A 24,474-nucleotide genomic window follows, 5' to 3' on the forward strand; every position below is an offset into this window, starting at 1 on the left:
TGATGATTGTTCCTGTAAATTATTTTGTTACTCTTATCAAAAAGAAGGTGAGTAAAATAAATAAATAGATCGCAAGTACTTTCCCTCCGCTCGGTACGAGAGCATGGTATGAGCGCGGTAGCCATCGCGCCGCAGACTTCGCGCGCTTCGCCCCTGGCTTCCTCTTGTAGCTCCGCGCTGATTAACTGATTACAATAATTAATTGCGGCGAAATTATTCATGGGATCGAAAAATTGTATTAGACATTTTTTCTTAAATTCTCCTTCTCTATCGGATGGCACTGAGCGTATGCGATACTTTTTTAACACCCTGTATATATATATATATATGTATGTATGTATGTATGTAAGGAAATGTGAAATAATCTTTTGACCTTTTATCAATTAGAAAATTGATTATATTTTATTATTTTATTATAATTTTATTTTTTATTTTTATTTATTATTTATCATTATTTTATTATTTTATTTTAATTTTATTATTATTATTGTTCATTTGTTAAATTTTTTACATTTCCTTTTTAACGGAAGAGACCACCACCTTCTCGCGGTTTCCGTTGAGCAACAAGATGTACGTCATACATTAATACAAAATAATAATAACAAAATACAATTCTATTAAAATAAATTTAAATATTATTTTATTACAATTATTTTTTTAAAGAAATTTTTTTTTAATAAAAAAGCGTACATATTGGCCAAGAGTGGAGAAATTTAGATAAAAATTGAGATAAAAATATGTTAGATAAAAATTTAGATAAAAATATGTAAAATTTGTTTTTGTATATGTTATATTCTCTTTTTTAAACAACATATAAACTTTTATAAAAAAAAATCAATAGGAAAATATTATGTGTGATAAGTATCGCTGCGATACTTGCAACGATGCAACTTGCATCGCCAGCTCGAGATTTCGAGGATCACATAGCTATTGTATTCAGAGAGATAGATAAGATACAATAGACCTCTCAGGAGAGAAGGGGACAAAAGCTAATCTATCCGTCTTCCTCTGTAAACCGAAGATGAACGTCGAGCGTACACGGAGGAGAGCTTATGCCTTAGTGCGCGAAAGTGGTGGGGATACAAATCGTGCCGCCGCTGGACGCAGCGTGTACAATCTGGTAGCCTTGGTTCTAACTCAGGTCCTATCAGGACGTCACGCGGATTCTAACTCAGGTCCTATCAGGACGTAACGTGGGACGGAGGGGATTTCCGTGGCGCGGGGGCTGCGGGGCGGGGGACGCACGTATAAACAAAAATGGCGGTATTCCTTTGAAGAAGATTTTGGGTCTCTCTCTATCCCTCCCTCTCTCTCGCTCTCTCTCTCTTTCTCTCTTTATCCCTTTATCTCTCTATCCCTCTATCTATTTCTTTATCCCTTTTATCTCTCTTTCTCTCTGTCATCTCTGTATTATCGCAAGTATACAATATTAGTCATAAACTTATATTTTGAGATATTTCGGGGTCCGACGTTTTCGAGCAATCTGTGAATCATAGCGAGATAACAACACATTTTTGAGATATTTCGGGGTCCGACGTTTTCGAGCAATCTGTGAATCATAGCGAGATAACAACACATTTTCAACCCTAGGTTCAGTTACAAAAAATTTTTTTCTTTTGTGCTCCCAACAATCTCTGAATATCCCTCTCTCTTTCTCTCTTTATCCCTTTTATCTCTCTCTCTCTCTCTCTGTCATCTCTGTATTATCGCAAGTATACAATATTACCAGTTAATAAACAATATAAATAGAAGTATTCTTTGAAGGATTGGATGGATGGAAATGCGTGCGAAGAAATTACGTCATGATTTAGACTTAAAACTCTTTATTTATGTTTTATATATATTTTTCTTACGTACTATGGACTAAAAACTAAAGTTGCCAGTTCGCAATCGACGATTTTGTTACAATTAAAAAAATATATATAATTTATTTAAATGTGTGTATGTGTAAGTTTAATAAAAAGTATACAATATAAAAGAAAAATAATAATATATAAAATAGGCCGTCGGGCTATGTTGGGGAAGCCGTTTCTGAAAACAGAAGAAAACATATGCATTTCATTAGTTTAAATTATTTAATAATTTATTTTAAGATACTTTTGATATACAGGGTGAGCCATTTTAATTAACGCACGCAATTATTTCGGAAACAAAGCATTTTAGAGAAAAATGTTTCAGACAAAAGTTTTATGGTTTCGAGGGGGCCATAAGATGGTATCATTGGTTTGACCTTGAAGAGTTATTTGAAGGTCACATGAAGGTCACCTTCAATTTCTTAAATGGAACCTACTATTTGTCATTGCATATTCTTGTAGCTTATCTCAAGAGCTTTCCAAAACACTATAATTAAGTACCTTTTCGTTAAGTACTTTTTGAGTTATGAGGCTTGAAATAATTTCTTAATTTTACATAAACCGTAAAATATCTTGTAAAATATTCATTTTTCGATTATCTTATCTTAATACTTTTATGTACAAAATAATGAGAGCAATCAATTGGTGTAAAGAAAACACATAGTTGTTTTTAAGAAAAAATATGGAATTGTTAATTGCAAATTATATATTTTTTCTTCAAAACAACTATGTGTTTTCTTTACACCAGTTGATTCCTCTCATTATTTTGTACGTAAAAGTATTAAGGTAAGATAATCGAAAAATGAATATTTTACAAGGTATTTTACGGTTTATGTAAAATTAAGAAATTATTTCAAGCCTCATAACTCAAAAAGTACTTAACGAAAAGGTACTTAATTATAGTGTTTTGGAAAGCTCTCGAGATAAGCTACAAGAATATGCAATGACAAATAGTAGGTTCCATTTAAGAAATTGAAGGTGACCTTCATGTGACCTTCAAATAACTCTTCAAGGTCAAACCAATGATACCATCTTATGGCCCCCTTGAAACCATAAAACTTTTGTCTGAAACATTTTTCTCTAAAATGCTTTGTTTCCGAAATAATTGCGTGCGTTAATTAAAATGGCTCACCCTGTATAATAAATTAAAAGATACTTACAATGTTATCGATGACTCATCTATTTTAATTTGTGCAAATAGGGCACATGTTGCAGGCCAATATTTGATTCAAACATTTTCTGCACCCTGTGCATGACATATTTTCCACATGGACATAAGCTATGGTTCTATGTTCTCGAACAGAACTAGTTTCTTCAAATTGATACGGTACTCTTAGAAAGCATTCGATACAATATTTTGATCCATTTTCCATATAGTAATAGGAAATGCAACATATCTTTGTTGCTTCGTTGAATGTTATTATTTCTGGTATGCTTAAATTTCGCTGTTTCTTTTGTAACAGTTCATCAAGAATATCGTCACTATTGTCACTATCGTAATCACTGTCCTTCTCCAAGGGTTCTATTTCTATATCAGACCCATCATCTTCCATCTCTCTCCTTTCTCTCTATCTCCATCCTCTCCGCCACAACTGGATCCATCCAATAATCGTAATCATCATCCGTATCATCGTCGATGATAATTACATTTTCTTCAGCCATTGCACAAGAACCACCGAAACACAGAAGAGCAACGAAAGAAATGATACTCTAGTGCAGCAGACTACCGAAACACAGAAGAGCAACGAAAGAAATGATACTCTAGTGCAGCAGACCACCGAAACACAGAAGAGCAACGAAAGAAATGATACTCTAGTGCAGCAGAGTCCTCTTCATTATATTTTTTTAACATAAACAATATAAATAGAAGTATTCTTTGAAGGATTGGGCGGATGGAAATACGTAGATAACAACACATTTTTGAGATATTTCGGGGTCCGACCTTTTCGAGCAATCTGTGAATCATAGCGAGATAACAACACATTTTTGAGATATTTCCGGGTCCGACGTTTTCGAGCAATCTGTGAATCATAGCGAGATAACAACACATTTTCAACCCTAGGTTCAGTTACAAAAAATTTTTTCTTTTGTGCCTCCAACAATCTCTGAAAGTTTGTTGGTTGAATATAAGAAGGATCGAAGCGCATCAGATCATAGTACGTGATTTGAAAGCGCATCGACACGTCGGTATAGCAAAAGTATAAGTAGTCAAAAAGTATAGTGTTCTGTCAGAAAGTATAGTGTTCTATCAGAAAGTGTGATAAAAAAAAAATATATATATATATATATATATATATATATATATTGTGTAATTATATATAAAATGGAAAACATCGAACAGACTGAACGCGACCTGGTGGAGTAATTCAACCAAATTGCCACCTTGGGCGAATATTTTGCATGGCTACACAACGATGCAACGAGTACATCGAGTCGCTGGAAGAACAAAGTCGGATCAAACGATCAAGATTATCGATCGGGAATCGACAATCGCTGATTGCTCGAATCGCGCGACTCGAAGGTGCAAAGACTCGATTGCAGAGACAGTTTATGCCCAGTGGTGGTAGTTACAGTGGTGACAATAACGCGGATGCCGGATGTAGCGCGCATCAAAATGAACTTGTGTGGCGCGAGATCGATACCGCGTTCGATAACCGTATTCTGACCGGTGCTGTGATTAACGCAAACCATATCGAACCTCGTCAATTTCTCGAGGATGCCAAAGACATCGTGCTCGAGCAAGTGCAAGACGTTATAAGAAGACACAACAGTGTAAAAGTGAACACTATATTCAACGGTGAATTTGTGTCGGGTGATAAGCGTGCAAATAAAAGTATCAATACGAGAAACTGTGAACTCTTTCGCACGTCTGATTTACACGAGTGATACGAGCGCCGCGTTATCGAGCCCACCCTAGCATTGCTAGAATTTCAGGAACGCGATAGTGGCTGGGCATTGTCGCGAATACAGAATTTAACTGTAAATATAAATAAGTATAATCCTATGCGCGCGGGATGTTATATTAAATTGCCGCGAGAAATTATGATGAAGAGAGCTGTAATTAATGTACAATCCAGAGACAATGCGTGTTTCGCGTGGGCAGTAGTGGCCGCTCTATACCCCGCTGAAAGAGATACGAATCGGGAATCTTCATATCCCCACTATACGACGGTGTTAAATGTACAAAATATTGAGTTTCCGATGACGTTGAATCAACTAAAAAAGTTTGAACATATAAACAATATCTCCATCAACGTGTACAGCATCGAGAAAGAGAACAGCATTGTCCCGGTACGTCTTTCGGAGCAGAAACAAGATAAGCACGTCAACTTGTTGTACGTGGAAGACGGTAACAGCGTCGGACATTTCGCATGGATCAAAAATCTATCGCGACTTGTCAGTTCACAGTTGAGTAAAAAGGATCACAAGAAATATATCTGTGATCGGTACGTATAATTTAAATAGTTTATGTAATTATAAAATATAATGCATTGCATAAATCTTTAATTTAAATATTCTTTTACAGATGCTTGCACTATTTCGGATCGGAAGACAAGTTGCAGTCACATACGGTAGACTGCGGAAAAATAAACGAATGCGCTATCCGATTGCCGAGCGATAAGGACAAGTGGCTCGAGTTCAACAACTACACGAGGAAAGAGCGGCTTCCATTTGTGATCTATGCCGATTTGGAATGTGCGCTGACAAAGACTGACGAAGAAAAAAATTATCAGCATCATAAGGTATTTAGTATAGCGTATTATATGCATTGTTCGTTCGACGACTCGTTATCCGCGTACCATTCTCGCCGCAGTATTGATTGTATCGCGTGGTTCGCCGAAGAACTTAAAAATTTAGCGTTACGTGTAAAGACTATTTTAATGACTACAAATATCTCCATGGTAAATTTAACATCGGATGAGTGGGAAAAATTTCACAGCGCAACGCATTGTCATATATGCGAAAAACCGTTTACGCAAGAAGACGATACACGCGTACGCGATCATTGTCATTTGACCGGGCGATATAGGGGTCCCGCGCACTCAAATTGCAATCTAAATTAAGAATCATTATATATTCCGATAGTCTTTCATAATTTATCAGGTTACGACGCGCATTTCATTATCGAGGATATAGCCACAGCGTTCAAAGGGGAAATCGAATTACTTCCGATAACCAAGGAAAAATATATATTGTTTACAAAAACTGTTAAAGTTGCACAAGACAATTGGAAAAATTATATAAAACTAAGTTTTATCGATTCGTACAAATTTCTTACGGCAAGTCTCGACAAATTGGCATCTTATCTAGACAAAGACAAATTCAAAATTTTAAAATCGGAATTTCAAAATTTATCTGCAGACAATTTCAGTTTATTAACACGGATAGGCGTCTTTGCATACGAATACGTCGACTCTGTAGATAGGTTGCAAGATACGTGTTTACCACCGCGCGAATCGTTTCACAGTTCTTTGACCGGTGAAACTATATCCGAGAGCGATTACGCGCACGCCGAGAACATCTGGACGCGATTCTACATTCGAACGCTAGGCGAGTATAGCGATTTGTACCTGAAAATCGATGTCTTGTTATTAGCCGATATTTTTGAAAACTTTCGCGATAGTTGCATCAAAAGTTACGGACTCGACCCCGCGTATTATTATACTCTTCCCGGATACACGTGGGATGCCATGTTAAAGCATACAAAGATTACGTTCGAATTGCTTACCGACATCGACATGGTCATGTTTATCGAACGCGGTATACGCGGTGGTCTGAGTCAGTGTTCCAACAGATACGCGCGCGCTAATAACAAGTACAACAATCGTACGATCCATCGAAACCATCGTCGTACTTGATGTATTTCGGTGTAAATAATTTATACGGATGGGCAATGTGTCAACCGTTGCCCTATGCCGATTTTCGATGGGTCGACGACGTGTCGAATTTTGACGTAGCATCGATCGCGTTAGATTCGCCTACGGGTTATATCCTCGAAGTCGATCTCGAGTACCCGCAATATCTTCACGATACGCACACTGACCTTCCGTTTTGTCCGACACGCGACAAGCCGCCCGGCAAGCGGCAAGACAAACTCCTCGCAACATTATATGATAAGAAGCGTTACGTGATACATTACCGTAATCTACAGCAATGTACGCGACACGGCCTTCGCGTTATAAAAATACATCGCGTATTACAATTTACACAATCTCCGTGGCTTCGCAGTTATATCGAATTAAATACACAGTTTAGAACACTCGCGAAAAATGATTTTGAAAAAAATTTATATAAACTGATGAATAACGCGGTATTTGGTAAGACGATGGAAAATGTGCGTAATCGTGTCGACGTAAAATTATTAACAAAGTGGGACGGACGATACGGCGCAGAAGCAATGATAGCGAAACCAAATTTCCATAGTCGAAGTATTTTTTCGGAGAATCTGGTTGCCATAGAGTTACGCAAACTAGAAGTAAAATTTTATAAACCAATCTATGTCGGCATGTGCATACTAGACATTTCTAAAACGTGCTTGTACGAATTTCACCACGAGTACATGTTTCCTCTGTATCGCGACAAATGCCGGGTAATATACACCGACACAGATAGTCTAATATATCACATCGAATGCGTCGATGTGTATGAAAACATGAAGCACGATATCAACCGATTTGATACGAGCGATTATCCAATTGATAACGCGTACGGTATACCGCTCGTGAATAAAAAAGTACCGGGTTTAATGAAGGATGAAAATAACGGTGCGATAATGACCGAATTCGTCGGGCTTAGAGCAAAGATGTACGCGGTGAGAGTGGACGGCAAAAAGGATACAAAGAACGTTAAAGGCGTCAAAAGTAATGTCGTAGTGCGTAATATAACCTTCGACGATTACACGCGGTGTTTGCACGATGAGATCGAAATGACGCGACAGCAGTCATGTATAAGATCGAAATTGCACAAAGTGTATACCGTCCGCGAGACGAAAATTGCTCTGAGTCCGTACGATGACAAGCGGTATATCGTACCTGATTCGACTGACACGTTACCATGGGGACATTATAGGATACCTTTGTAAATAAATGTATATATTGTTTATTATTAATTGTATATATTTTGTACATAACCATGTATATATTTTTGTATTTTTATATTTCATATAGTTTTATGTAATACACATCTTACACATTTATATTTCATATGTTTTTTATGTATATTTTCATTTTTTCAAATATTAAATGTAAAATGTAAAATGTAAAATGTGTGTGTGTGTGTGCGATACAATATACTACTAAAGGAAATATTAATAAAGATTTTTTGGTATTTTTTATATTTCATATATTTTTATGTAATGCATATCTCATACATCTTATATTAAAAATACATGTACTATCGCAAGGAAAATTCATAAGGATTTTTATGTATATTTTCATTTTTCAAATATTATATATATGTTATACACATATATTTTTCCAGAAAATTAAAAATAAACACTGTATGAATTAAATCACATTGTCTTTATGTATCCAAGAATTGTGCGAATTGTCAAATCCCAACCATTTCACGTAAACCTCGTCACCCCTCCTACGCAGTACTTTCTCCACGAGATACACGTCCGGATAATTCGCGCGATGCAACTCGTGCTCGTAGAACGCTCCAGCGATAGGTTTTTTACGATAATCCTCAAGTAGATAGCTTACGGGATTAGTATGCTGCACTTTTACAATTTTAAACACTTCGGTTGTCCAATTTGGCGTGTAACCTTTCTCGAAAACTGTCTTGTACTTGCTAACGCGTACCGAGTCACCTACTTTGAATTTCGCCGGACCCGCGATATTTACATGGTTGTACACAGTAGCCAAGAGTCTTTCAGCGATTGCGGGAGTAACATCGACGGGTCGTATACCGATCGTTCGATGCTTGCGCGCGTTGTAATCCGATACGAGTCGCGGCAACGCGCTGACTTGTAAGATCCGTTCAGCGTAAACATCTTCCACATGTCGTTTTTCAGCGTGCGATTGAATCGCTCAACGATCGATGCCTTCAATACCGAATATGTAGAATAGTGATTGATGTCATGTTTCCGCATGAGCCGTTGCACGTCAGCGTTATAAAATTCCTTCCCCATATCAGTCTGTAAGTTTTTCGGACATCTTTTGCTATCTCGAATTATCTCGGCGATAGCGTCAGCTGTCTCGCTTCCACCTTTACTCTTGAGTGGTATGGCCCACGCGTGCTTGCTCAACGCATCGATGACTGTGAGTATGTAGTGGTAACCTCTGTTGAAACAAGAGTACGGACGCATCTCGACAATATCAGCTTGCCACAGGTAATCGTATCCCCGCACTATGACGTGTCTTCGGGGAAAATTTTTTCTTGCCGGCGCGTGCAATTCGTTCACCAACTGCCGTTTCTCTAAACTATGTTGTTTCTTCGCTTCCTCGGTTATTCCCGATCGCCGATCCATCGTTGTTTCGATTCATCGATCAAACGATGTGTGCCTCGAGTATCACCGTGCGTTTTATCATTCGTTGCTAGACGTTCCTGGCCTGTTCGATAGCCGTTCGATAGCCGTTCGTAGCTGTTCGTAGCTGTTCAATAGCCGTTCGATAGCCGTTCATAGCTGTTCGATAGCCATTCCCAACCCGTTCGATAAACCTTTGCAGATGTTTAATAATTGTACAATAACCGCTCTTAAACCGTTCACTACAGCCGCTCATTACAGGTTGATAGCCGTTTCTGAATTAGTGTTAATCGCACGCCGAAGCTCGTTTATCGCAGTCTGCAAAGCTCGCACGTCCCTCTCGAACGCAGTCAGCTTCTGACTCTTTCTGCTGATTCTTCAACGTTTTAACGCATTGTTCCACGTACAGTTTGTTGACTGCATCGGTATCAGCCTCAGGTTGCGCTACACGGCGAATCTTGCGCGACCTCGCGTCATAGTACGTAGCGACGCGACACAGAGTGTTTTGACGCAAGTAACTTGTCACCGATTTATCCCAATGATCGCTTGTTCTAATTGCTTCATTTCTCCGTTCGAATAATCCAAATTTGTTGATGGGCATTTTTTTCTCGATGCGAGTGACGTCGATCGACTGATCAGTTTTGTCGAGACACCGTTTAATTTATAATAAGACCAACTTCGCGAAGTTCATCGATGATCGACAGGATCTCGTTGTCGTGAGCGTTATGGGCAGCTCGGCGCGAAGCGTCGAGCAATCGTAGACGATCCACTAGCTCGTTGGGATCGTCCCAGTGCACGTAATCGATCTTATTGTCGGTTAGCGTCATCGCGCGAGGCATGAATACTCCTGTACCGCATTTTTTCTTTTTCGATTCGATCGACATTAACGGTGCAATTATGTGTTTATACTTGTATCCCCTGTTGCTCTTTAATTGACCTTGCGCATCATATTGACGTTTATGCGCACTCGTCGCCATTAATATGCTCTTATATTTTTGCATATCGTCCTCAGTGTATATGTCATTATCGGGAATTCTCTTGAAGATCAACTCGTATAGTCCAGGTGTACCAATGTACCTCACTTTGTCTATGATTATAGAGTCATCTGCGCCGATGTCGAATCGTTTGTTACCGAGCCACATTTCATTCTTGTTGAAATAGACACCGTACACGTAATCGATCTGGTTTTTTTTGTCGCCACTAAGGTGAGCGTCCATGTACTTTTGTGCCAGTGGCCCGAAGTGCTCTCGTAACATTTTTTGACCTTCCAACGTTTGTAACATGTTTCGAACAGATGGTGATTCGAGCGGGTTGCCCATGGTTTCGAAAACATTTTCGATTGCGAGTGATTCGGGTATCGTGGGTTGTACGATTCTCGTTGTCGCGGACGGTGTGGAGGTTATCAGCGGTTCGTACGATGTATGCGATGTCGATAAACGATTCGCCTTCAATCGTTGTCTCTTTTTCGGTGTCGTATCCTCCTCCTCCTCCTCCACCTCTTCCTCCTTATACCGCTTGATGAGTAACGTTTTAATTATAGCGTCAGCGTTACTCTCCGACTCGTTTTTCATCGCGATTAAGCTAGAGTTGTCGACGATTTTTTGTAGTGGCTCGATAATAGGCCTAAAATGGGTTTTGACCGCGATATCGTCGTCGATCTTACCGATCTTCAAAGCGCGATGTTTCTTGCGGATCGATTCGCTCGTTTTTTCAATCTCCCTCACAATCTTTTCACGCTCGCGAATATTATCGCCTTCAGACATGTCGACAGAGTGTGTCGGCAGCGACTAATCGTCTTGCGGTATCGCGAACATGTTAAATCCTTTTCTGTATCGCCCGTTCGTAAATGAGCTGTCCTTATCTATCACTAGGAATCCATACTTTTGTTGCCAACAAGTACGACATAATTCACTGAAATCCCCGTACATGTCGGTATTCACGTGATCGTTGTACACGTGTTTCAAGTTGGTACCGTCCTGTTTAAACAAGATCAGCAGGTTCGCGTTGTCGCGTATAAGATGTTTTGGTATTCTCGCGTACGTCTGACAGAGATAGAAGCAGTCGACGTTCGAATGACGACCCATTGAGAAGTACTCTCTTATCGTATTTTGCTTGTCGCACGCCACGTCATCGAAGACGAAAATCGAGTTTGGACGTGCCTAGCTCGGTGGAATGACGTCACAGTTATTGGAGAACGTAAAGTAGCCGATTTCGTCAATCGGCGTCAACAAATTCTCCAGATATCGATATTTCGGCTGTTGCAGCGACTTCGAGTACACGTACACGTTCTCGAAACGTACACCGTGCGGGCTTTCCAGTAGACTTATCAGAACGTTGGTTTTACCACAATTCGAGGGGCCGCAAACGATCGCGCGTATAGTAGTCGGTAGCATCGTACCGTGCCTGCGCATCGCCGCGTTGTCCTCCATTGATCGTAATCTGTCGTCGCAATTTGTCACGCATATCGTCAAAGGTTGTCGTACGAATCACATTTTTTCAACACTGCTGATTGGATCGAACGCCTGCCTATTTATAGGTGCGCGAAATCACGAGTCGCTCAGTAGAGAAAAAATGTTCATCCTGCTAACAAATCCTTCCGATATTCGCGATTTGAGCGTCGAACAGCTACAATTTGTGCCGAAAGCAGTTCTATTGAGAACGTGCGGTGATTACGTCCACTACGTGTGGGACAAACTTCCGGGACACATAAAAGCGGATCCGGAGGTTCAGACGTATCGTCGCTGTTACGAACATTACAATCAGCCGTGGCAGGAAACGCACATCAACGGTCCGGCGCCGTTGATAAAGAATTGCGGCGAATGTCAACGAAAATAGGTAGAGGCCTATTAAATCACGCGATAAACGCACTTCCGATCGAAATCCATATTCCCGGCTATCAGTTTTGCGAACCAGGCATGCGGTTGCAAAAGCGATTAGTCAGAGGCGATCGAGGTATAAATCCATTGGACGCGGCGTGTCGCGAACACGATATAGCATACTCTCGGAGCAACGATCTCACCGAGAGACACGCGGCGGATAGGATACTCGCTGAGAAAGCGCGGAATCGCATCGTTGCGAAAGATTCGACTCTCGGTGAGAGAGCCGCCTCCACAACTGTCTGGGCAGCGATGAAAGCCAAGACGAAGCTCGGTATGGGTCTGAAGACGAAGACGAAGAAAAAAACAGTGAAGAAACGGATACTTCCGGTAGCGAAATGCGGCGGTGTATTGCCGATTCTACCAATGTTGGGTGCGCTCGGATCCCTGATCGGTGGAGCGGCTGGTGTAGCGAAAGTGGTGAACGACGGAAAAGCCGCGCAACGTCAGTTGCAAGAGATGCTACGTCACAATCGCGCCATGGAAGGTCACGGATTATATCTCGCTCCTTACAAATACGGACGAGGAGCCTCAACGAGAAAAAAAAAAACGTCAAAGAGACGCTAAAAATGCCGCAGGGCGCAACTATCAACATACAATTGCTACAACTGGCAAAACGTATGCACATTCCATATTTTAGAGGTGTTTTCATGCGCAACTCGTTACCGATCGGTGATATATATCAAAACGAGAGCGGCATCGTAAATTTGGATAGCGTCGAAGGACCAGGTACTCATTGGGTAGCGTATGCAAAGAGGGGGAATCGCGCTATATATTTCGACAGTTTCGGCAATCTTCGACCACCGAATGAATTGGTGCGATATCTCGGACGACACGTAACGAAGATACAGTACAATTACACACCTGTTCAAACTTATGATCAGAGTATCTGTGGACAATTGTGCTTGCAGTTTCTTCGAACGGTCGATGCATGTGAATTTAAAGACAGATATTGCGCTATTTAACTCAGTATTCGTTAAACAGTTTCGTCGACATGTCTATGATGTTCACATTGACTGTGAAGAGTAGCTCACGGGAGTAGCTCACGGGAGTTCTCACGGCAAACTTCATTCCCACCGTAGATTTGAGCGACGGCGAATACGAGCTCGGTCTAACGGATTTTGAAACTTATCACACGATACCGAATGTGAATTCCTCTAATAATAAATTTTACTTTGGCAAAGACGACGAGGAAATTACGATTCCCGAGGGATCGTATGAGTTGCAAAATATACATGAATTTTTGAAACATGCAATTTCACGGAAACATCGCGATAAGAAACACATTGACGGCGGTGACTATGAAGATGATGAATATCCGATAGTGCTCCGCGTTAATTACAATACAATGAGGAGCGAGATCAAATGTGCCTACAGAATAAACTTTACCAAACCCGACAACATTGGATCGCTGCTAGGATTCTCGAATCGTATTCTCGAGCCGCGAAAATGGTACGAATCAAACATGCCGATTAACATTCTCAACGTGAATATTATCCGTATAGAGTTTAACGTGACCGCGGGTGCGTACAACAACGGCATACTCGTTCATACGATACATGAATTTTCACCGAGGGTACCACCGGGATATAAGATATCGGAAACGCCTGCCCAGATCATTTACCTGCCGATCATCGCGCGGAGCATTACGGATTTAACGTTACGCGTTGTCGACCAGAACGGACGATTGCTCGATTTTCGAGGAGAAGAGATCACCGTAAGATTGCACGTACGTATGCGACGTATGAGATGCTCGTATTGAACGGATCGAAAGACGTGAGAGATAACGCAATCTTTACGAGACCAGCAACACCACCAACAACAACAACAACAACAACGTCGACGTTCGCTAATATCAAATCATCCAAGAAAAAGAAACTCAGCGCATCGAACGTTGCGTTTTTACAATCTTTGGGATTTGCGGTGCGAAACAGCTGAACGATGACCGACATTCTCAACATCGGTGATGAACCGAACTTTGACGATCATATCGTCAAGATCGAGACTCACACGTACAACCCGTTCGCCAATACAACGTTCGGACACAGTGACGAGATAAGAATACCCATACAACAACAGGATCTGTATACGCTGCCGTACGAGAGTTTCCTACACATCGAGGGACAACTAACGAAAAACAGACCAGCTGAAGGAGAGAGTGATGTGGTACTGGGAAATAATTGCGTCGCATTCATGTTCGATGAGATTCGATACGAACTCGACGGCGTTGAGATTGATCGCAATAGAAACGTAGGAATAACTATGATACTACGCTCAAAAACTATGTAACGGTACCATCCGATAGAAGCGTGATTATAAGGAACGCCGGCTGGGATGCGTCGACCAATGCGAATGGACACTTCAATTTTTGCGTACCGCTCTACATGTTATTGGGATTTTGCGAGGATTATAAACGAGTGGTGATTAACGCTCGTCACGAATTGATCTTAATACGATCGCGCAACGATAATAATTGTCTGTTTGGAAATTCAACGCTGGAGCCTGTGATCAACATATTCGAGATACAATGGCGAATGCCTCACATGCTGTTGAGCGAAATCGAAAAACTGTCGATACTGCGTGCTCTGGAAAGCGGACGATATCTCAGCATGGGTTTTCGCTCGTGAGATCTATACGAGTATCCGCTATTGCAGCTTACAACCAAGCATTCGTGGGCCATTAAGACCGCGACTCAACTGGAGAAACCACGATACGTTGTCTTCGCTCTGCAAACAGGCCGGAAGAATGTCATGTCTGCGGATGTGAGTCAATTCGACAACTGCAAATTAATCAGCATGAAACTCTATCTGAATTCGGAATGTTATCCGTACGACGATATGAATCTGGATTTCGATAAAGGTAGATATTCCATTCTGTACGACACGTACGCGCGCTTCTGCAAGCACTTACGGATACGAGTATCTCGAGCCGAGTCTCTCCGTCTAGATGTTTCAACTACACGGTCCGTTCGTAATTATCGATTGTTCTCGACAAAATGAATCGGTCAAGAGCGCAACTGTGGATGTGAGATTGGAATTCGAATGTAAGGAGAACGTGCCGGCGAATACCACTGCGTACTGTCTCATCATACACGATCGTGTGATCCAGTACAATCCGTTGACCAACGTTGTACGTAAAATCACCTAAGCGATAACATCGACACAAGAGGGAGGGGGGGGAGGATATAAATCAAAGTGCTGCGAGATGAATTTAGAGTTTGTCATTCCTCTCGACTGATGCATCGGAGAGAGAGAGAGAGAGATCTCGTCATGTCTATACCAACGTTTGTGGATCTGCAAGGATTTATCATCGACAAACTATTCTTCGTGAAAGAAGCGGCAGTCCTGAGGAAGGGATATGTTTCTCTCGCATTATTTTTTCGTAAGTCCTGTACCGTGGAGCGTGCTAACAAAATCTGAACAACGTCAAGTTTTATGGGTGATTAGAAATCATCACGGATTACAATGGGAAGACAGAAACGTTCCATATGACTTGGCTCAGAGTGTAATTACAACAGCAGTCGTTGGTACGATACACGAAAAAGAATCATCTGTCGTGTACGTTAAAGAACTTGAAAAGCGAAAATGGCTGACCGATATACTAGGCGGTGTAGCATTTCGTTGGAACGTCGTGCGGTTCGTATACTAGATAGACGATACGCATTGACAGCTACGGAATTCAAATTCCTCGAAATTGGTATCAACGTGGGTCCACCGAGTTACGTGGAGATTGCCATAGGAGATCATCGAGGAAAGGAACTGATATTATCTCTCGAAACATGGAAGGGACTCTACGAGCAACGTCGCAATATTCAAAATATACTTCGGAACGACTCTAAAGATGACTACAATTTCATAAACGTTGGACCGCTAACAGTGAGAGTTCGTACGATTAACGACGTCAAACTCATAAGTCTCGAATCTTCAAACGTATGCTTGATGATGGTCGAATCGACGTTACATCGTATGTTCGATCTCGATCAATGCATAGATGTAACTTTCGATCGATTGGATAAAATTATCCAAACAGTTGATGTCAAATTTACGCAATTCTCCAATATCGCGTCCACTGTAATAAATCCGAAAGAAATATCAAATGTAATACGTGCGAGTGATGCTTTCAACAAGCATCAACTCGTCGATTGCGAACTGGCAGCTTTAGCTTTAGTCCATAGTACGTAAGAAAAATATATATAAAACATAAATAAACATAAATAAATAAAGAGTTTTAAATCTAAATCATGACGTAATTTCTTCGCACATGTTTCCATCCACCCAATCCTTCAAAGAATACTTCTATTTATATTGTTTAATAACAGGTAATATTGTATACTTGCGATAATACAGAGATGACAGAGAGAGAGATATATAAAAGGGATAAAGAGAGAAAGAGAGAGGGATATTCAGATTGTTGGGAGCACAAAAGAAAAAATTTTTTTGTAACTGAACCTAGGGTTGAAAATGTGTTGTTATCTCGCTATGATTCACAGATTGCTCGAAAACGTCGGACCCCGAAATATATCAAAAATGTGTTGTTATCTCGCTATGATTCACAGATTGCTCGAAAACGTCGGACCCCGAAATATCTCAAAATATAAGTTTATGACTAATATTGTATACTTGCGATAATACAGAGATGACAGAGAGAAAGAGAGATAAAAGGGATAAAGAGATAAATAGAGGGATAGAGAGGGAAAGAGAAAGAGGGATAGAAAGATAAAGGGATAAAGAGAGAAAGAGAGAGAGAGAGGGAGGGATAGAGAGAGAACCAAAATCTTCTTCAAAGGAATACCGCCATTTTTGTATATACGTGCGTCCCCCGCCCCGCAGCCCCCACGCCACGGAAATCCCCTCCGTCCCACGTGACGTCATCCCTGATAGGCCATGAGTTAGAACCCGCGTGACGTCATCCCCCTCCATCCTGCGTGACGTCATTCCCCCGCACCGTTGAGATACCCTCGCCCCTCACCCCCCCCTGAGATCCCTGCGTTAGAACCGGTCTAGTACTAACTACTAAGTGGGCTGTGAATTTTGTAATATTCATCAATCAAAAGGTAAATATTGTGAAATTTTTCTCATTTCTGTTTAGACATAATATATTTTGACATATTATATATTAATCTTAATAAAGAGAATAGACAGTTATCATTTTGTGGAACATAATTATTATGTAATTTATAATTATATATATATATGTGTGTGTGTGTGTGTGTGCGCGTGCGCGCGTGTGTGTGTGTAGAAATTTACATATTTGACTACGCAACTTGCAACGCCTTCGTCCGCCTCGGGAACGCTGATCCGGAGGAGGCGGCGTGCAATTTTAGCCGATAGAGAAAATAGCTGGTTTACAGAAAAAAAACGGTATCTCAAAATACAGTAGCGTACGGTATCTCACAGCTCCCCGAGAAGAAGAGCGGTATTGGGCGCCAGGCGCGGTCTCCCGCGCCACGATATCGTTACGGTAACGAAAGGGGTTTCGGTAACCCAGAGCTCAGTATAGGGCAGAGGGGCAGGATTCTTTGTAGGCTAGAGAGAGAGCGCTAAATAACTTCCGGGAGAGAGAAATGATCGACACTCCTTCGAGTATTATTATAAATATATTTAACAATTATAGTATATGTACAAAGTATATAGTATATGTACAAAGTATATAGTATATGTACAAAGTATAGTATATATACAAAGTATATAACAAAGACGATATGAGTACAATAGAAAAGGTTAACGGTACGGGGAAAATAGAAAAGATTACATGTAGAAGATACGCAAGTAACGAAATCGATAATATGAATTTCGAAAGAAAAGAAACATCAGAGTTATACGAAAGATACGAAGGTCGATTATTATCTATACGGGAACGAATACATATAATACGCGCGACTAACAGATAATTCTGAGATCGGAACGATAACGAATATAATTTCACGGACCGCGATGAGTAAAGTCAACAAGTAATTCACGGAAAAATCAAATGTAACGGCGGTTATAAGTAACGGTACTTCCATGTCAGCGGGCACAAGTATTATCTCGCAATGTTGTCCGGTATCTTCCCGACCTTTCGCTCTCGGCGAAAACAAATTCGACCGTCACGCAATCTCAAACAACACGAACGGTAACGGACGTAAATTTTAAACAGAGATTTCGTGAATTATCCAATTCTTGCTGAGTGGATTTCGGATATACGGTAACTCTCACTTGCGAAGAACGATCTCACGCAAACCCCGCTATTCTTTACGCAATGCGATAGTGTCGGAATCTCGTGACCATACTAATATTCACAATTCGACGCTCCACGCAACGATATGACGAGATACGAAACGAAACGATACGATACGATACGATACGGTACGGCGCTAACGATACGGTATAATGACTATCGGCGACGAACCCCCTGAGAGGGACAGATCCGCGATACCCGGGGCCCAGCTGGCGTCCGGCAACGAAACGCGAGAAAAGCACGCAGGCTTTCTGCAACAATTCGGTAACGAGATCACCGTCGCCTCGCGACGGTATCAGGAAAAGGTACGACGCCAGCTGTATCCGGGAATAATTCTACGGCTACCTGAGCGACGGCTTACAGTCTATCTCCGGTGTCCGGGTCCTCGCTGCTTTTGCTGTAGTCGTGCTCTCGGTATGGAAGCCTGTACGGAGAATCGTCCTTTCGCTATCGCTGCTCGTCGAACAGTGACTTGTGATAAAGGCTCCTCGAGTCCCACGCCGATTTTCCGCGCACCCTGTCGATTTTCGATGAGAAGGAGTCGATATTCTCCGCCCACTCGAATTTCGTCCTGCTGTACGACGGGTTGCTCTTCTGTAGGGGTCAAGATCCGATGTTGACGGTAGTCTGGTCGACATGGTTTTCTCGGTAGATCGAACGTGTCGGGCTGGCCAGGCCGTATCCTCGTCCGTCTCCAGAGGCACCTCCTCTCCTCAGTCTGCAGCCTGGGAGAGTGTTCGCTGTTTCTTCGTCCGGATTTTCCCGTCGTCGTCTCTCTAAAAGTGGCGGATATTAACACAATTGTTACATATGGATAGCGGCGGAGCGAGATCTCGATACATGACCTTTCTTTGGAGTAAAGGCATCGGTTCGCTACTTTCCTCCTTTCTTCGGTAACTGCCACCTCCGAGATCTTGCTGCACATTATCTTATTATCCGCTCGCTCATATTGCCGCGCTCTGCTCGCTTAAAGTCAATCTCAAACACAAAAATCTACACAAAGGTATCTACACAAAGATATATCGGAGCGCAAAAGGCGTCAAGTCTCAACTCCCCCCTCCCAGACAGGTGCCGAGGGGCTCCAGGCCCCGGCACACCGGCGACCTCCGCTCAGGCAGCTTCAGGGAATAGTCTTTACTACGGAGTGGACTTACCTTCCCCTCAGGCTCTCCCCGGTATGTCGCCCCAACAGTTCATCACCGCCTCCCCGAGTCTCGCGACGTCCGGCCCGACTCGGGCCGGACCGTCCCCCGCGATATCCCCGCACGCCCGGGAATCTCTGCTCTCGGCGAGCGAAAGGAGGTTCAGAGTTATGGAACGATAAGGGGTATAAAACGAACTCGGAGGTCCAGACCGATCCTCTTTATTTGGGGTCCCCTGGGGCAAGTTCACATATTAAATGAGGAACGGTAAAATAAAAGGAAAATAAAAATAAATTATAAGCGTCGGAAAGATAAAGAAACAACGAAAACAAAAAGAAAAAAATCAACAAAACAGAACAAACAAAAAAACAACAAAAAAAGGAAAAAATCTTCTTAGGGTGCGGCGGCCTTGTCGGCCCATCCCTCTCCGACATCCCTCTCCCATGGCCATCCGTCCCGCAGGGGCGAATCGTCGCGCACTGGTGGCGGAGGGCGGGGTGCCCTAGGGCCTCATCCCGCGGAGTAGGGCGTCGCTCGTCGGTATGCGCCGCCGCAGCGTCCGCAGCCCTGCAGCCCTGTTGCCCACACCCGTAACAAAAGGTACCAGTGCGGGGCAGGGGGCACTCCGCGTACGGGTGTCGGGGGGAACCGCAGTTCCAGCACCCGACCCCGTACGGTCGGCGTCGCGGAGGGTGCTCCGCGGTCGGCTCGGGGCGAAGCTGGCGCGGCCCAGATCCGGCGTTGTCCCTGAGCGATGAGGCTCGTTCTTGCGGCGCGGGTCGCGTCGGGGACCTCCCGGTCGGCTCGGGGGGACACGTTTGCGTGGCCTGTGCCACCCCCTGGTCGGTTGTCGTCTGCGCCGGGGCATCCCTCGTCGACGGCCACTCCCGCACCACGGCTCCCTCGGTGGTCCAGCGGGCCCTCCGGACTTGTCTGGCTACGTCCCCGAGATCCGTCCAGAAGCCCTCATCGTTAAACTCGATGTGCTCCCAGACGGACCGGTGACGCGACCAGAATTCACGCCAGAGCTTCCGCATCGCCCTCGGATCCATCACGTTTTTCGGCATCTAATGGTCGGTATCAGGAAGGTTGTATGGTTTCAGATCCTGGATATGGATTTTCCCGGCGGGCGACCCATCCAGCTGTTCCAACTCGTATATTACTGGAGAGATCACCCGCTTTATCTTAAACGGGCCCTGAAATTTGTGTGCGAGCTTGGCGGCTATATTGTGAGCCGCCGACGATAAAATGTGTTGACGCTTTAAAACCAAATCTCCCACCCTAAAAGTACGGCTACGCCTACGTAAATATCGCGATGCCTGCCTCTCGTAGGCTCTGTCCAAACTCTCGAGGACCCATTCCCTTAGGGCTTGTATCTTCTTCATTCGGTCCGCCCATTTCATGGTATCCCCCGGTTCAATTTCGGTAACCCCCGGCTGCGCCGGCCCAATGAGTGTACCGGCTCCAACTCGCGTCCGAGATTCAGAAAGGCGGGAGACGCTCCCAACGATGAGTGGCAGGCGGTATTATACGCGAAACGAAAATCGGAGATGTGTTCGTCCCACTCCCGATGGTCTTTTTCGATAAATGCGATAATCGTCTTTAGAATTCGGCTTACGCGTTCAACGGGGTTAGCCTGTGGGTGATATGGGGGCACGGTAGTGTGCGAAATCTGTCGGTTTTCGGCGAATGCTTTCACCACTTTATTGACGAACTCAGTTCCGTTGTCTGTCAACAGGAACCTCGGGGCGCCCCATCAGGATATCACCAGATCCTCTAATGCCTCGGTAATCTTTGAACCTGTCGCGGCTCTCAGGGCTTTGCATTCCACCCATTTCGTAAAAAGATCCTGGATGACCAGAAGGTACTGGAATCCAGCCTTGCTGCGCGGTAACGGGCCTATAATATCGGCCGCTATGGCAGTCCATGGTCCATCCGCGATGCGACGACCCATGAGACCCGCGGGACCCGCCTGCTCGATCTTAGTCCGCTGGCACAAATCGCATTGCCGGATATAATCGGTAACATCACGAAACAGATTCGGCCAGAAATAAGAAACGGCAACACGCTGATAGGTCTTTTCGGTACCCAAATGGCCTGCTTGCGGCATATCGTGCGATTCCCTCAAAACTTCCCTACGGTATTCCTGCGGTATCACCAACTTCCAACGGTCTAAATCTTCTACTATCTCAGAAACTACGCGTTTCGGTCTCAGAAAATATAGTCGCCCTTCTATCACCTTCCATTGCGTGTATTTCTCCGGAGTCGTTATTACGTCCTTATATCTCTTTCGGTACTCGTCGGTAGTGTTCGCCAAGTCCACGGTATCTATGGTGGCAGTCACGTGAGCGGAATTTGTCGCGGCCAGTTCGGTGTCCTCAGTACTATCTGTTTCGAACATTCGGGAAAGCGCATCGGGCACCTGGTGTAAGGCACCCTTTCGGTGAATTACCTCGTAGTCATACTCTAACAACTCTAACGCCCACCTCGCTAGTCTTCCTGTGGGGTTCTTCACGTTGTGTAGCCAACGTAAGCTACTATGATCGGTAATGACGGTAAAGCGGTATCCTTCTAAATAGGGTCTAAATTTCTGTATTGCCCAGACAACTGCTAAACATTCTTGTTCGGTAACGGAATATCTTGTTTCGGGGTCTGATAAAGCTCGACTTGCAAAGGCTATTACTCTTTCCTCGTCCTCAACGGTCTGCGTCAGTACCGCGCCTAACCCCACGGAACTGGCATCGGTGTGCAGAACAAACGGTATCTCGAAATTCGGGCATGCCAATGTCGGTGCGGTAACTAAGTGGTCCCTTATTTGTTCAAAGGCGCGACCCTGATCATCCCCCCACTCCCAGCGCTTGCCTTTCTTCAGAAGCCGCGTCAATGGCTCACTAAGGATCGCGAATTGTGGGATAAATCTGCGGTACCACGAGGACATGCCTAAAAACCGCCGCAATTGTTTAATATTTCGCGGTGCAGGGTACTCCAAGATCGGCCGTGTCTTTTCGGGATCCACCGTTAGCCCTTCTTTCCGCACTATAAATCCCAAATATCGCACTTGGGAACGGCAAAATTCGCACTTGTCCGGATTGACGGTAAGTCCGGCGGTAGTGATTTTATCCAGCACTTTATTGAGCCAAGCCATATGTTCTTCGAATGTCGGTGTAACTATAACGATATCGTCCAAATACACGAACGCGTGTGGTTCCATTTCCGGCCCTATTAAGCGGTCTAATAACCTTTGAAAAGTTGCCGGCGCTCCCGTAAGCCCGTATAGCATTCGCGTAAAATGATATAGCCCCTTTCCGGGAACGTTAAACGCGGTAATCTCCCGACTCTCTTTGGCTAACGGTATCTGGAAGTAAGCTTGACTCAAGTCAATTGTCGAGATGTAACGAGCTGCACGCAATTTGTCGAGGATCCCGTTCCTATTCGGTAGCGGGTATGCGTCTTTCTTCGATACGCCATTGACCTTTCGAAAATCCAAGCAAAAGCGGTACTTTCCGTTTGGTTTCTTCACCATTACAATGGGATTCGACCACTCGCTAAACGACGGCTCTATTATTCCTGCTTGAAACATTTTGTCGGTTTCCGCTCGTATAGTTTCCTGGACTTTAGGCGATACTAAGTAACAACGTTGCTTTATCGGTGGGCTGGTACCTACGTCTATCTTATGTTCGGTAAGTTCGGTAACGGGATTCTCCGATGATTTCGGTAACGTCCGTAAAAAATTTCCCAATATCCTCTCTTGTGCGGGTGTTAATTCCGATAGCCCGCAACAAGAGATTTCGCGTGTATCTTCCTCCGTAACGAGACGGTATCTTCTGTGTGGTGCTCTGGCAAAATACCATTCGCTAGCGTCCAAAGCTAATATTATCCCGAATTTCGTCAAGAAATCCAATCCTAAAATACACGGCACCGCTATATTCGGTAACAAGGCTACAGTAACTTCACGGCGCTGATCTTCTAATTCTATCGGTATCCTAGCTTCCTCCTTGATGTCGGCGATCTGTCCATTCGCGGTTCGTATCTGTCTCCCCCTGTCTTTCTCGGTGTTTATTCCCAACGCGCGGATAATTTTTATTCCTTCACGGCCCAGTAAGGTTCGATTGGACCCCGAGTCCACGAGGGCCGCGAGAGTGTATTCTTGTATTTTGATTTTAACGAACCGCAACGGCAGCAACTCCTCTCTTTCTAAGGTAACATACGAGTGGAGTAATGTATCGTCCCCTACGGTATCTTGTACGGGTGTGTGTGAAGTTAGCGTATCATTTTGTGGAAAATCATAAATAATTAAGAGTTCTGGCTTTATTTACAATAGTTCTAGAGTTCTTGGTGGTTTAAACAAATAGTTCTAGTGATTAAAGCAAAGAAAATGCCTTAGGACAAACTGATATGCCAACTTCACGCAGCATATCACTTTGTCCTATGATATTTTCCTTATCAATAATTGTTCAAATTTAAAAGATTTATAGTTCTACATGAGTTCTAAGAAGAGTTCTGCCCTTTAAGTTAAAAAAATATTAAATAAAACATAATCAAGAAACCTCTTATCTATAGATATATACAGATGATATGCTGGCCGTAATTCGACAGTTCTGTTTATTCTAAAACAGTTCTCGCATAGTTCTGGGCATATTAATGACTTTTCCAAAGAGTTCCAGTTATGAAAATAATTAGAAAATTTTTTCAACAATTTTTGTACTTGAAAAACGAGCATCTTTGAGTATAGAGATGATATGCTGGCCGTAATTCGACAGTTCTGTTTATTCTAAAACAGTTCTCGCATAGTTCTGGGCATGTTCATTGCCTTTCCAAAGAGTTCTAATGATAAAAATAATTAGAAAATTTTTGAAACAATTTTTTTATCCAGAAAACGAGCATCTTTGAGTATAGAAATGATATGCTGGCCGTAATTC

General features: G+C 43.0%; 2 protein-coding genes and 1 pseudogene across 2 annotated transcripts; all 3 read left to right on the forward strand.

Moving 5' to 3' along the window:
• Window positions 1-3,121: 3,121 nt before the first annotated feature.
• Window positions 3,122-6,233, forward strand: LOC145973819 (uncharacterized). Its single transcript, XM_083103396.1, has 4 exons — window positions 3,122-3,180; window positions 5,117-5,299; window positions 5,380-5,755; window positions 6,216-6,233. Exons 1-4 carry the CDS (start codon window positions 3,122-3,124, stop codon window positions 6,231-6,233), a joined length of 636 nt encoding a protein of 211 aa, XP_082959522.1.
• A 1,126-nt stretch (window positions 6,234-7,359) lies between these two features.
• Window positions 7,360-7,935, forward strand: LOC145973821 (uncharacterized). The gene has a single exon (XM_083103397.1). It carries the CDS (start codon window positions 7,360-7,362, stop codon window positions 7,933-7,935), a length of 576 nt encoding a protein of 191 aa, XP_082959523.1.
• A 7,846-nt stretch (window positions 7,936-15,781) lies between these two features.
• On the forward strand, window positions 15,782-16,311 carry LOC145973822 (uncharacterized; annotated as a pseudogene).
• The last annotated feature ends 8,163 nt before the right edge of the window (window positions 16,312-24,474 follow it).

Source organism: Camponotus vicinus, unplaced genomic scaffold, assembly GCF_025532165.1.
Source record: "Camponotus vicinus isolate PSW18456_S1 unplaced genomic scaffold, iyCamVici1.0 SCAF_6, whole genome shotgun sequence".
Lineage (NCBI taxonomy): Eukaryota > Metazoa > Arthropoda > Insecta > Hymenoptera > Formicidae > Camponotus > Camponotus vicinus.

What these genes read in the sequence shown, in the direction of transcription:
- LOC145973821 (XM_083103397.1), top strand. Translation starts at nt 7,360, where the DNA reads ATGTGCATACTAGACATTTCTAAAACGTGCTTGTACGAATTTCACCAC.
- LOC145973819 (XM_083103396.1), top strand. Translation starts at nt 3,122, where the DNA reads ATGGACATAAGCTATGGTTCTATGTTCTCGAACAGAACTAGTTTCTTC. An exon ending in AGTTTCTTCAAATTGATACG is followed by an intron (nt 3,181 to 5,116) that starts GTACTCTTAGAA and finishes CAACGTGTACAG; the next exon opens with CATCGAGAAAGAGAACAGCA. An exon ending in AAGAAATATATCTGTGATCG is followed by an intron (nt 5,300 to 5,379) that starts GTACGTATAATT and finishes ATTCTTTTACAG; the next exon opens with ATGCTTGCACTATTTCGGAT.